Source organism: Melopsittacus undulatus, chromosome 1, assembly GCF_012275295.1.
Source record: "Melopsittacus undulatus isolate bMelUnd1 chromosome 1, bMelUnd1.mat.Z, whole genome shotgun sequence".
NCBI lineage: Eukaryota > Metazoa > Chordata > Aves > Psittaciformes > Psittaculidae > Melopsittacus > Melopsittacus undulatus.
Genome location: NC_047527.1, coordinates 61,311,254 through 61,325,397, shown reverse-complemented (window position 1 = coordinate 61,325,397; position 14,144 = coordinate 61,311,254). Strand labels below are relative to the sequence as shown.

General features: G+C 43.1%; 1 protein-coding gene across 2 annotated transcripts in view; it reads left to right on the top strand.

Annotated features, from left to right (window-relative positions):
• The window catches only part of RIPOR2 (RHO family interacting cell polarization regulator 2), a 49,457-nt gene that overhangs the window by 19,159 nt on the left and 16,154 nt on the right, over positions 1–14,144 (top strand). Inside the window, exons 4-13 of one of the 2 annotated variants that reach the window (XM_034060336.1) lie at positions 229–307; positions 575–598; positions 1,613–1,666; positions 4,358–4,507; positions 5,414–5,477; positions 9,411–9,454; positions 10,698–10,823; positions 11,505–11,653; positions 12,647–12,776; positions 13,329–13,469. In XM_034060336.1, coding sequence (XP_033916227.1) covers positions 229–307; positions 575–598; positions 1,613–1,666; positions 4,358–4,507; positions 5,414–5,477; positions 9,411–9,454; positions 10,698–10,823; positions 11,505–11,653; positions 12,647–12,776; positions 13,329–13,469 — 961 coding nt within the window. The remainder of the gene's footprint in view (positions 1–228; positions 308–574; positions 599–1,612; positions 1,667–4,357; positions 4,508–5,413; positions 5,478–9,410; positions 9,455–10,697; positions 10,824–11,504; positions 11,654–12,646; positions 12,777–13,328; positions 13,470–14,144) is intronic. The other variant, XM_031052994.2, reaches the window with a different exon arrangement.

The following is a 14,144-nucleotide window of genomic DNA, read 5'->3' as shown; positions in this document are numbered from 1 at the left end:
TAAGTGCTATACACAGCTAATATACAGCTAAATACTTGGCTCCTATTTATTCCACAAAATGCAGCAGGGAGCTGCATTTAGGACAGGTTGACGTGGATGAGCTCTTGTCTGAAAACATATCCAGTAAGGAAAGACATTTGTTGGAGAGATTTTCTTTTAGGATGATCAGCAGCCAGCTCACTGTGTGCTGCAGAGTTCATGCATCCCTTTTCTGGCTTGTATTTACAGTGAGTATCTGGAAGTTCACCAGACAGAGCTGGATAAGTTGACTACTCAGTTAAAAGACATGAAAAGAAACTCACGCCTGGTACGTGTAATGCCTTTTATTGTGTGGATGCATAGTGAACCTCCTTGAGGTGCTGGGGCAACGAGGGGGTGGGAGTAGGATACAGAGAAATTGCGCTGATGCTCTTCTTCCCTTCCAGCCCTGGTCTTAGTTGTGACCAACTTCTGATTTCTATTAACTGACAAACGTTACTTTCTCATGGTCCATTAAATTTCTCATAGTTCATCAAGTTTCTCATAGTGCTGTTATGCTGCAAAATTAATCACAGTTTTGTGCTTTCTGTTGCAGGGAGTCCTGTATGATTTAGATAAGGTATGTTACTCCCTTTGACACTGGTTTTGCAAAGAAGTTAGTACCCTTACAATATACAGGTAGCTGGCATGGGAAAACTCTCAGCTGGATCTACTGGTCAGGCCAGCACTGCTGAGGAAGAAGTTATCTGACAATTTGCTCTTGAAAAGGAAGAAGTCCCACCCCCCTCCTCTTCCCAAGGATATTATCCAGAACCTCTGGCAACCAGCTGTGCTCGCTAGCCCAGCATCAAACTTACCTTTTCAGCCCTGTCACAGGATCCATCAAGTTAAACAGGCTCTGGGACAGGCATAGGCAAGGAATGAGACCCCTGCCAAGGGGAGGAGGGAGACAGGAATGAGACCTCCTATAGCTGTCAGCTGCCAGCCATTAAAGCTGTCACCTTGTGCAACGTGGCTCTGCCAGATCCAGGTGGCTGGGAGGCTGGCAGGGGCACCCCAGGGGGTTCTGTGGGAGCCAGGTCAAGCCCTGGCTCATCCCTGCTTCTGCCAGTTCTGGGTTAGGAAAAGCTGAACATATTTCTTCTTGCAGGAAAATTTGGGTGAAACAAAAGAGAAACTTTCAAAAATGTTTCCTGAACAAGTCTGGCTTTTTTTCAGTCAAAATGCCAGGCTTGGTTTTGCTGTCAGAAAGTGTTTGCTAAGGAAGAGAATGGATTTTGAATGCAAAATCTGATCAATTTTAATACAGGTTTTCACAGTACTTGAAAGTGCAGTATTTTGGGTTAAAAAGGCTCTCTGTGTTTGTTTGAATTTAAAAAATGAGAGGAATCCCATCAAAGAAAACCCCTTTTTTGTTTGAAAATATATTAGGTATGCAAGTCAGTGAACTCCACTGTCAGCAGCAGATTAATGGTAGTAAGGTGGGCCAGCTGATTCCAGATTCATGGGCACTGAAACCCTCTGTGTTTTGAGGAGTCATCTCTCAGATCCATGGGGACTAGCAGAGAAAGTGTGGTGGTGTCTTACTGATTTATTTCATGTGCCTCACCCTCTACCTCTTCCTCTCCTCCAGCAAATCAAAGCAGTTGAAAGATACATGAGAAGGCTGGAGTTCCACATTAGCAAGGTAATGAGCACTCCTATCATCTTTCTTCTGCATCTGCTCCTACGTTATTAGGAAAACAAACCTTTGGCCTCCTGCTACCCTCTGCTCCAGGGAGGCTCATGTGATGAAGCCTCTCCCAGATTCAGCATTTTTACTGTGATGGGCTGGTGGGCAGAGCCAAAGAAAGGCTTCCACATGGTTTGTAGTCCCTGAGGTCCAGCCGTGCCCTGAAACACTCCCTCCCGCTTTTAGTACAGAGAGAACATAGGGTTTGACACTGGCTGGGAAAATCTATCTCAGTGCATGCTTATTGTTAAACTATAGGTAAAAGGAGAGTTGCATCTGAAAGCAATTTAATTCAGCAATTGTCTCTACTGTACACAGCAGCTAGATTGGATTTATTCTTGGATTTCACTGCTGATGCTTTTGCTGCATGGCTTGGGGCCCACATCCACTTGATCACATCGGTGAGAGTATTCAGTAGAGGTACTTGTGACTAATACATTTTACAGCCAGGCAAAACCCATGGCATGTATTCTTCTACTTATAAACATATCTGCTAGCGATTAGTTGCTTTTCTGAGCCTGACAAAAGAATGAATTATTTTTGATGGATGAAATGTCTTTAGAGAGTCATTTGAAAAGCATTCATGCAGCTTGAAGTGCTCCAATTATAACAACCCATCCATACCTTTCAGTTTGAGTTTTCTCTTGCTCTTGGAGCTGAGAAAAAAATATAAATCATAAGGCAATAGACAGAAATTTTGTTCCCCAAACCACCTTCTCTCTCGCTGGCAACATGAATAGCAAAATTAGTGCTTGAAGAACATTTCCTTCCAAGTCCTTCCCACTCCAGCCTCCTTGGATTTAATGGCTTCTGGGCTTATTATAGGACTAAAAAGCACCAAACACAAGAGGTAATGCTGGTCAGTATTACTCAAGCTTGCCGAGTACATTAGTTCACTTTCTGTAACCCACAGCAACAGAGACGAAAGGAGCTGAGCTGAGCTCTGCTGTGTTAAAGCATATGGGCTTGGGCAGGTAAAGAAATGTCTTTCTTTGTAATCATAGAATGGTTTGGGTTGGAAAGGACCTTAAAATCATCCAGTTCCAACCACCCTGCCATGGGCAGGGACACCTCACACTAAACCATGTTGCCCAAGGCTCTGTTCAATAGGGAAGGTCTTTTTCAGCAGCACCAAATCAGAGCCAGAGCAATGCATTCTGCCCCATTCCATAGAGAAACCAAAATGAGGAAAATGGGGTGCACAGCAGCAGACCTTGTGTATTTAGGGGGCAGATGAGCATGCCCTACCCACGTACCCATGGGAAGGGCACAACATCAACCCTAGGCAAACGCTTCACCCCGATGGCAGAAGTAAATACAAACTGACAGCTATTTATAGTGGCTGTCTTTAGCTTGCTGACTTGCAAAAGACATAGCAGTGACTCCAAGAGGCTTATTTTGTAACTTTGAAATGGCAAAATGCTACCTGTGCCCCCATTACCCTTTGCTGAACTCTTTCAGTTTGCAAAGCAGTCCCTGTTTTAGTTAGCGATCCCTCAAGTCAGAGGCTTCAGACACCAGGTATCCAAGCTAGCCTTGAAAAAGACAACCTAAGGCTTTGAAGCTGTCAGGAAGACCAGTCCCATTCCAAACAAATAAGCAACAGCACATTTTGTTAGAGGTTAAACAAGGCTTGGAATATAGGATTTGGAACATCCCTGGATTGTTGCATCAGCATTATCTCTAATGCAGCAACAAAAAGTCATACACTAACAAGTCAAAGTACTGGATGCTTTCATAGAGACAGATTCTTCTGGGAAACATGTACATTCACCAGCTATACCACTGTGGACTCCTCCTGAACCTCTCAGATGGAATAAATATATACATTTAGAGCAGGGATTAGAGAGAAAAGGGAGACTAGAGCTTGAGACATGTAGATCCATTGCACTCTGAAGCTAGATCCAGGTGAGCAGCGTGTGACTAGGTTTTGCAAAACTTCCAGAGTGCTTACAAAATGTTGGGTGCCCAAGTCATGCCAAAGGAGTTTAAGAAGATGACAAGGAAATTATCAGCCTGAGGGGCTGAAGCTCAAAATACTTTCTAAATTTGACATCAGCTGTTTCTAAGCCCCTTACTTGTGCTGGCTATGACTCCCAGTTTTTGGAGTATGGGCAGTAAGAATTCCAAAAATCACTCCCACCTTCCAACACTACCTATTGGTCAACTATCGCAACAGCCTTGATCCACAGCTGACCTTAGCAATACAGAAGACATTGCTGGCCCTGTTAAATGTGCCATTTAAGGCATCCAATCCCATTTGGCAGTGTGAGCATTGCAGTTGCCTTTGAAAGAGTTTTTCCATACCAGTATATTTGAGAGACTTGCTGCATGCCTGCTCTACAGTTACGACTGCACATAGCCCCACGTATGGGGGAAAGGGGGTAGCTGTGGTTAAAGTAAGCAGGGCAAGCAGGTGAATTGCTGGCAGCATTTACTGTAATGAGATTTTTACATTGGAAGTGATTTTTACCCTGTGTTTCTTTTTCACAGAGTGTAACAGTATCACAGCTTCATTAGCTCAGCCTCTCCATTGGATCTAACAGCTTGGCTGAGTTTCCTTACAACGCAAATGACTTCATTGCTGGTTTTATTTTGATGGGGTTCTTGGTTTTTTTTCCAATACACTTTCCTTGTTCCAACTAGGTGGATGAGCTTTATGAAGCCTATTGTATCCAAAGACGTCTCTGTGATGGTGCCAGCAAAATGAAGCAAGCCTTCGCAATGTCTCCTGCCAGCAAAGCAGCTCGGGAGAGTTTAACTGAAATCAACAGGAGTTACAAGGAGTACACAGAGGTACAGCCTCATCAGTTTACACTTTCTGCTCTTACGCTGTGTGAAGGCCAGGGGAACTGTGCCACTGATTTCAGGGAGAATTTCATCCACATAAAAGGATTAAAAGCAAACTCAGCAAAGAATTATTATTTATTTGTCTTCAACTTGACACCTGGTGACTTAGAGAGGGTACATGGGCCCCGCAAGTTCCTTGAAATAATAATGTTTGTGCTCTATGAGAGCAGGGTTATACCCAGGAACTGCTGCACAAGAAAAAAGTAGAAATCTGCCCTGAATCTACATATACTCCAACCACTGCAAATTTGGGGATAGCAGGTTGGCTGGAACCCACACATATACAGATATCTGCTGCAACACATCCTATTCTACTGACTGTGATCTATTTTATTAAACAGGCAGTAGATGAACAAGGGTCTAACAGCATTGCAGACATCCCAGGATACAAGCTGTAACAACCTTCCTAAATCTGATGGAAGAACTGGATTGAGTCCGATAACACCTCACAGAGTCTTTTTTTTCTTAATGTAGTTCATGTTAAATCATGCTGGGAGCCCCTTTGGCATGGAGTTGCTGCTGGCACATGTCCTGGCTGGAGGGAAATGGGAGAGTGACCAGGTCATGCTTCAAGGGCCACAACTGCCCTGTGCCAACAGGAGGATTACAGTGCAGCAGAAGAAGAGCTCGGGGTTACATTCAGCTTCAGAGGGAGCAGGCATAGCTCAGCTGCCATTTTTAGGGTCAGACATAGCTAAAGAGCAAGGATGGCTCAGCAGACTGATTTTATTGCAACACAGCTTTCATCTGCATAACAGAATCTTCCCTTCCAAATAGACCTTAAAAAAGAAAAAACGAAAAAAAGACAGAGAGAGGGTTTGTCTGACCTCACCATTCTCTTTTCTGACACAGAACATGTGTACCATAGAAGCAGAGCTGGAGAGCCTACTGGGGGAGTTTTGCATCAAGATGAAAGGTAATTGCCTTTTCACCTTTCCCTCCTTTCTGCAAAATAGTAGCAGTCACTGTGCAGGCTAGTGAGGGCATCGAGACACACTGCTGTGATGTGTATTTATGATAGGTGTGGTTTTCCCCCCACCACAGGCATTGCTGAGCCCTCAAACCCCCAGCTTACACCCCTGCACACTGGAAAGGATCACAGAGCCAGGACTGTCAGAGACACATTCTGAGATGCTGCTTCTTGTTTTCAAGGCTAATTACTTCCCTCAGACACTCCCCCGATAGCCAAAGCAATTCAGTTTCGAATGCTGCTGTCTCTTTTGCCTTTTCATAATCCTTTAAGAAGATGACTGGGAAATGGTGTGAATGCCCACAGAGCTGAAGTTCAAAACTTCCTTATTTTGACATCAGATGTTTCTAAGTCCTTTACTTTTGCTGATCCTGATTACTACTATTTTCAAACAAACATAAAAAAGCAAAGAGCTGGGGTAGTTTACCGTTTAAACACATATATAGCTCTGTGGTGGCACCCACCTTTTCATTTTCCTCCTTGTCTTTATGGCAGGGGACTTGACAGGTTTGCATACAATGGAATCAGTTTTACTTGAAGCATCAGTGAATCACCGGGTATTGCTAATCCTGTTATCCCTTTAAGACTCTTAAAGAAGAGATTGTGGGGGATATCTTTTTTTGGATCTTCAATCACTGGCCTGAAAATAGTTCTACCAAACAAAATCAGCATTGAAATACTCATGCACTCTTAATTCTTCACTTGAAATCTTGCCATTTAAAAAAATCTGCTGGTGCATTTTTTAAAGCTTACAAATCTCATACAGAGCTTTAATTCTGCCTGCCTTGTCACAGTTGAGTTAGTTGTTTCTTATGGTTGCACTGACATGATCTAGCTTAGATTAAGTTAAAATAGTTACTCTGTGCTCTCATATGAGAGAAACAAGTGCAGCAGCTGTTCTCCTAGCTCCATCCCACAGCACCAAACCTCAGGTTTTAAAGCCCCCACTCCAGTACTGGAAAGGCAATCAAAAATGCACAGATGTAAAGTGACAAGATGAACACACAGAAACCAAGTCAGAGGTTGCTGTACAAAAAACTCACAGTAGAATCATAGCATGAACATGCTGAAGGAAACATGAGGTCACGTAGTGTAGAAAGGGCACTGCATCACACCATGTCCCTCGAAGTGTTCCTTTACTTGCTGTAAATGCAGTGCAATGCACTGTTCCTGACAGCAGGACATGTTGCAGAAGATGTCATGGTGTCACAAAAATCTGTGCTGAAAAAGGTCTGGCCCCTTCTACTTTCTGTGTCCAAATCCTCCAGCAAAGTTCATGAGCTCTTGAGAAGTCAGGTGCTGCACTCGGGTGTGAGAGCTGAGCACAAACCTTAAACAGCAGCTACCTCTGAACACAGTTCTCATAACATAAAGAAGCCCAAATTAGAAAATAGCAAAGAGAAATGCTGTATCGTTAAGTATTCTCTAATTAGGACATCTAAGATTTCTATTTAGATAGTCTTACCGAGGAACAGGAATACAATAGGACAATCCAGCCACTGCTAAAGCTGATAACAGCTCTACCACAAAAGCCTGCAGATCACAGAGCAAGCTCCTCCCTTAAGTTATACTGCAGTATATCCAGCTAACTTTAGGATCTAATTTAAAATCAAAGCATTCCTCTCCCCAAAGCTTATCTGTTCCTAGCCATTCCAGTGAAAGTTATTTTTACCTTGTGCCCTCTGTCACTTACACTGAAAGCAAGCCAAACCACACAATGCTGTCAGGAAGCAGGGGACCCACACTGCATTTTTACAGCCAGTATTAAAAAAAAGCCCCCCAAAAGCCCAATTATTTTTCAAAATAAAGATAATAAACTTCTCAACAGGCTTAGATTACTGCTCAGGGATTAATCAGGTGCCAAAATTAAACAGTGGAAATTTAGAAGTTCTGGTATGGAATCAGTGTGTCCTGTTATGATGTATAGGGAGATGCCCTCTACCTCTTGGAAGTACCAAGATAGCAGGTGAAATACCCAGCTGTCTCACACAGGGAAGGCAATATACTGGCCTGATGCACCAGGGGCTCTGCAGCATGGAGCCCAGCACCACAACCACACAGTCCATGTGTCCACATGTCCAGCATCCTGCACATGGCTGTACAGGCTGTGTGAGCTTCAGGTGGCCCTGCCACCTTACCACAGCCATGTAAGGACCTTATTTCCTAATCACTTATGCTGACACTCCAGGAGCAATCACCCATTCCATTTACACTACAGGCATGGTGCTTGTATAGTCACCATTGGCTCCTGCCATGTGTTTAGTCCCCAGAAGCCAGTCGGTTACCAAAAAGTTGTTTCCTAGGAATCAAGTAAGCTCTTATCCCCCTGTTCATCAGGCTGAAGACACTTGACCAGCCTGGTTAGGCCAGTCACCACTCAAAGACCTTGACTCCAGACAACATCCAGACAACATGTGGACTTTTAAGCTGTGCTTCCCACCCTCCAGCCCCATCCACTGAGCAAAGAAAGGACCTTTTATTTTCCTCAGATACTTTCAGTGATGTATCCCAGAAGAGATCAAATTCACTTATAAAAGCGTGCCTGGGGAGAAAGAAGCAGCAGTGAAGTGCTAGTAAGCTTGAATTATTTATAAACAGTAAATAAACTAGGAAGGACTTGGTAATATGAGTGCTGCGCAAGGGCCCCTCTGTAAGGGCTGCACAGTAAGAGGACTGAAGAAAACTCTTCTCTGGTCAAAGAAATGGAAGAGGAGGATCAAGCAGGTCTCAGGGATTGGGACTAATTCAGCCAGCAAATAAAGCCAGTACTAGGACTCATCATACTTGCTGTAATTTTAACACACCCAATATGTTCAGTCATGGCATTTTAAGACAAACACAGCCTGAAGACCCCAGCAGTTTTGGTTTCATTCCTTTCTCTGCCACAGGCTTTGTGTTTCTCCTCAGGATGGTCTCTTGGGGCATTGCAACACCACTGGAGCCAGTTTCAGGCTTACCCAGGCAAAGCTGGTAAATTTCTACAGCAAAATAAGTGCAGCAGCTGCCTGCTGAGGAGATCTATGAGAAAGGGAAGGATCCCTCTGAATGAGAAACCACCGGTTCAGTCCTGTAGAAGAGAGGGTCTCAAGGCCAGGAGAGGGACAGTAGCTTCCCTGGGATTTCAGCATGATCCCTCAGGAAACTTTCACTGCATATGCACAGTGCCAGTATAGAAATAGCATCATCATGTCCTATCTTACGAAAAAGATAAGTAAACACTAGAGCTTTGCTGCACTACTCCCCCTCTGGGAAAAGATGGGATAAATCTCATTTTACAGATGTCAGTCACTTTCTGTGATGTATTTACTATTGGAAGATATTCAGCTAGTATGGGAATCATAATGTTAAGGAAATGCCAAGCAGAAGCAGCCTGTTTAATTTGCTGTGTCTCTATTAAGATGTACTAAAAGGGAATCTGTGTTAAAATGTCCAGCTCCATCTGATTAGTGTTAAGCAGCAAGCAGTGCACAGTATTCCGCAGCTCACCTGCACCATGTGATAGTTAGTGTGTTAAGCTGAGCTTCTGAAGCCAGAGGATGTCAGGGAGCTGTTTTTTCTTTTTCTATAATTATTATAGAAAAGGAAACTTCGAGCTCTCCAGGAAAACCGGATGGGAAGTGCAAGTCTTTCTTATGCAAGAAGCCCCAACCCAATTAATTTTGTACCAATAAAAATAGAAAGAAAATTAAGACTGGGGGAAAGGGAGGCAGAAGTAAGAGGGGGGTTACAGACACCTCCCAGCGAGTGGCTGAGTGGGTTGTAGGATGCTGCCACCCTTTCCTGTCCAAGCACAGCAGCAGTGGCCTCAAGCACCCCACTGCAACCCACTGCCGGACACCACTGTGCCCTCCCATAGCCCCTCATGTCTTTCCTTCTCAGGTCTGGCTGGCTTCGCTCGGCTCTGCCCAGGAGATCAATACGAGGTATGTTTGCATTGGTTTATGGTTTATTTAATAGTAAAAAAATCTGAAGGCAAATTTCTGCTGCTTTTCACATCAAAATGTATAAAACCTTTTCACATCAGTACCCCAAGAAACAGCAATTATTTTTCCAGTATATGCTCTGAAAAACCTTATAGTTCTCCTTCTGCCTTTGCCAAGGCATCTGTCAGAAGACATGAAAATTATAGTCAGAGCACTGGATAATGTCTATTAGAAGGACTACAAGTTTTCTTTATGCTTTTTAACTTTTAAAAATCTTATTTGTGTCAAACTTTTCTAATTCCCCTGGAAAACGCATATGTTGCATCCCATGCATGTAGAGCAAACTGAACACATCCTTACTGGATGCTAAGACTTTACTTCATCATAAAGCAGAGCAGCAGAAAGACACAGAATAACCATTTCTTGAGACCCAGATATTACCTGCTATGAGGCTGTGTCAGGATCTCTGGTCAGGGCAACATTCCAGTGGAGAATATTATCAGCAGGTTAAGTAATATTAAGTAAAAGCCTCCAGCTTTATTCAGAACAGAGCTAACCCTGCAATAGATCGCAGTGGCTTGGTAATGGATCTCCCCAGCCTGTACTTCCCAGATGTCTTGATCATCAATTCATTTGTTCCCACTCTCATTCCCTGTGAGAAATCTCTCCTGATGCTTTCATGCCTGCAAGCATGTGCTTCCCCTGTGGGGCCAATTAGTTGGTACAGGTCCCTCCCAGCCAACTCCACAGCCCAAAATGGGCTTGCTGCTCTTATCACTTCAAATTGTCTTACTGCATTGTTATATGCATCACCAGGCAGCCAAAGTCTCACTGCTGGTGAGGGGGACACCCATGAGCTCATCTACCCTCTCTTCTGCCTGGGAAGGCAGCAGATCCAGCAAGCTGTAGATGTTAGGAAATATCATGGGGGCTTTCATCCTGCCCTCCTCATTGCTACTTTCCTGCAAATAGAGTTAAAAACTCCTGCAGCTAGTTGTCATCTAGGTACACAAAGGTAAAAGCTGGGGCAAGAGGTACATTACCAGAAGTGTTTAGGAGAGCTGGGATGCACAGATCCTGCAGGATAGATCTTTTCCTTTTGGCTTGATGGGAAGCAGAAGAGCAGTACCAAACCACTACCTCTTCCAACATTTTACTGACCCTTTCCCCCAATTCTGCTTCTGATTTTTGTGCATCATGACAGCAGATTTCTCAAGAAAATAAGAGGATTTCTCTTTTTCAGATTTTCATGCGTTATGGTCGCCAGCGATGGAAACTGAAGGGCAAAATAGAAGTGAATGGCAAGCAGAGCTGGGATGGAGAAGAAATGGTTTTCCTCCCTCTCATTGTTGGATTGATTTCCATTAAGGTACACATGCTGATTCCTTTGGCTGCAAGCAAGGCCAGGAGTCATGAAACTGCCTTCTCATGCACTATCAGCAAGCCCACAGAAACAGATCATTAAACTCTTCAGAAACGAGCTATCATTAGTATTTCCAACATACCTACTAGAGTGATGTACTATAGTATTGTTCATCCTAAATGCTACAAGACTTACCAGTTTGGGAGTCTTGTGGAGAGGTTATCCTAACTCTCCCCATAGTCACACTAACATGAACCTTGCCTCACATCACTCTCCAGCAACTCAGATCAGTTACATCAAAGCAAGGGAGCATTGGAAACCTGTTTATTAACAGCATTCAAGAAAACCAACAACAAAAAATTATAAAACCGAAAAATCCCAGTCCTGATGAGTTTGTTAATACTGTTCAGATAAGAAAGCAGCATCTATTGATCTGGAGAAATATACAGGTCTTTCCACCACTGCTCCATCCACTGTGAGGGTGGTGAGGCACCGGCACAGGTTGCCCAGAGAAGTTGTGGCTGCCCTATCCCTGGCAGTGTTCAAGGCCAGGTTGGATGGTGCTTTGAGCAATCTGGTCTAGTGTGTCACTGCCCATTGCAGGGAGGTTGGAACTGGATGAGCTTTAAAGACCCCTTCCAACCCAAACCGTTCTGTGATTTTATGTCTTTCCCTGGTCTCTTACAGGTCACAGAAGTTAAAGGACTTGCAACTCACATCCTTGTGGGAAGTGTTACCTGTGAGACAAAAGACCTGTTTGCAGCTCGGCCTCAGGTGGTTGCAGTAGACATTAATGACCTTGGCACAATAAAGCTGAACCTTGAAATCACCTGGTAGTAAGTACAACTGATTGATTGGTCAAGCAACTGTAAAAATTCAACCGAAGAGAAAAGGTCCATCCATGTAGTCTCTTCTCTTTGTTTTGCTTACTGCTGAAACAGATGGGGAAGGAATTATGGCTCAAGTTTGGGAGATGAGAAATAGTTCATGGCCACCCATAAATTCTCTGTGTTACCTGTGGCAAAAGGGGTTTGTGCCTGGTTTCAGCTGTTAAATTAGGTTTGGTAAGTACTGACATTGAAAGACATGTGAAACGTATAGTGATGAGAGATCATAAAATTGCCTAAGTGTAAAATTCTTCCCTAAGTTCAAAAGAACTAAGTGCTCATATGTGCATTCATTTTCTTAATAGTAAAGTTCAATAGAGTTGTCCTGGATTTATGCCACTCTAGTCAAGATCAGAAGTTGCCAATCTTTAAAAGCTGGCTTTTAAGGGTTTCATTCACCATGAGAGTGGTAGGAAATCTCCTAGCATTGCCATATGTGTCTGCAGTGGTCAGCACAGTGTTAAGATTCAAACCCAATTCTCACTGCATTTTAATGAAATAGGTAAATGAAGAAGCATTGATGTATTTAACTTTTACAGTCATGTATGCTGTTTCTTCTAATACAATAAACATGAAGTCAGCAATAACAGCTGCTGGTTTCCTTTATAATGCAACAGCTCTATTAATAGTAGAGCACCTTTCTCATTAGTATGTGTGACACTTGGCAACTCAAATCCAAGACTACTTTTCATGTGAGAAGAATAACTATGCTACATAAGTGATTTCTGAGAGTAGAACACTTACCAGAACAGAAAACCACACTTGGGAACCTGCTGTCTAATTAACAACATTTTCTTTTAAACATTTCTGTTAAAAGAACTTGCTACCTCTGGGTTTTGATGTGTTAATAAACCACCTTTTCAAACATCCTTTCTGTGGACCTGAATTTCCTTCTCTCTCAACCTAACAACCTTTTGTTTTTCTCTGCTTGTGTGTCCATAGCCCCTTTGATGTTGAAGACTTGACCCCATCTGCAGGAAATGTGAGCAAGGCATCTGCTCTCCAGAGGAGAATGTCCATGTACAGCCAAGGCACTCCTGAAACACCAACCTTCAAGGACCACTCATTCTTTGTAAGTTCTGTTTAGCTTCATGTTTATGTAATGAGAAGCCCTAGAGCAGTTCAAGTACTGAAAATACTTCATTGCTTTACACATAGAAGCTTTTTTCCCCTGGTTGCAGCAGGCTACCCTTACAAATACTTATAACGAAAGTGCATTCCTAGCTGCTGTCCTAAAAGGTGGCTGTGATCTTGGCATCTTTCAAACTATGTGGCAAATTATTGCATACCTATTCTTGCCTGACTGCTAGAAAACCTGAATCAGCTTTTTAAAATGTGTCTTCATTTTGTAACAGTAGTTAAACAACCATTATCGCACTAGTATTTCTAATGTATCCCATGATAAAATTTGTTCCTGTACCTAAGATATTCATAGGGTGCTCCCACATTTTTGTGTGAATCAAATCCTGAATGCTTAATTAGGACTGCATATAAACTGAATAGACCATCTGTACAGATATGAATTTTACAAGTGCTGAAACTCATGCCTGTAATCTAGTGCACTGCTGTAAAGCACTCATTTAACTTGCCCTTCCTCACACCCTCTTTGCTTTAACTGTTGAAGAAATGGCTGCACCCCCTGCAAGACAGGCCAAAGTTGACAATCTTAGATGCTCTGCAAGACACTTTCTTTGACAAGCTTCGTCGCAGTCGCTCTTTTAGTGACCTGCCATCGCTCAGGCTAAGCCCAAAGCTAGAGCTATATGTGAGTCCTCGTTTATGTTTGGTGAAGGATTTTGTCAGTCCCCATGTGGCATCTCCATTCCCCCGCATGCTTCATGCGTCGCTCTCTGTTGCAACTCACTCATTTTGCTGACTGATTAGAGGGGAGAACATGACTGTGAGCCCATGCTGCTCCCATTGAATCAAAATTCCTCTTGGTTTCTACAGGGATAATGATCAGAAGCCAACTATCTGGGGGCAGAGAGCAGGGCAGGAATACAAGCTAATGGTATTCTCTAAAATTCTCCCACTGCACTGATTGATATTAGACATTTGCCTAGTAACAGGACTTTCAGATGCTAAAAGCATACCCATATTGAGGAAAAGAAGAAATAAAAATAAACCTTCGAGTATAATTATATTTAGGGGGAAAAAAGACTGCTAATAGTGCTGGGGGAAAAAAATGCAAGTTTTTGGTACTTTTAGCCTTATGCACCTTACCAACATGTGCATGTCTATGGCTCTTTCCAGCAAATCGTCAGCAAAATAGTAGTTGCCTTCCATCTATGCTGTGCATTTCTATGAGCTGGCCACAAAACAGAGCAAGATCTGTAGGTCAGATAGGCAGGTTGTGACTCCTAGAGTGATTTTTCTCCATAGGTCTGTCAGAGACATGACATGCTGTGATCACTTTTGGGTCTGTATATGCTGGTTTTGC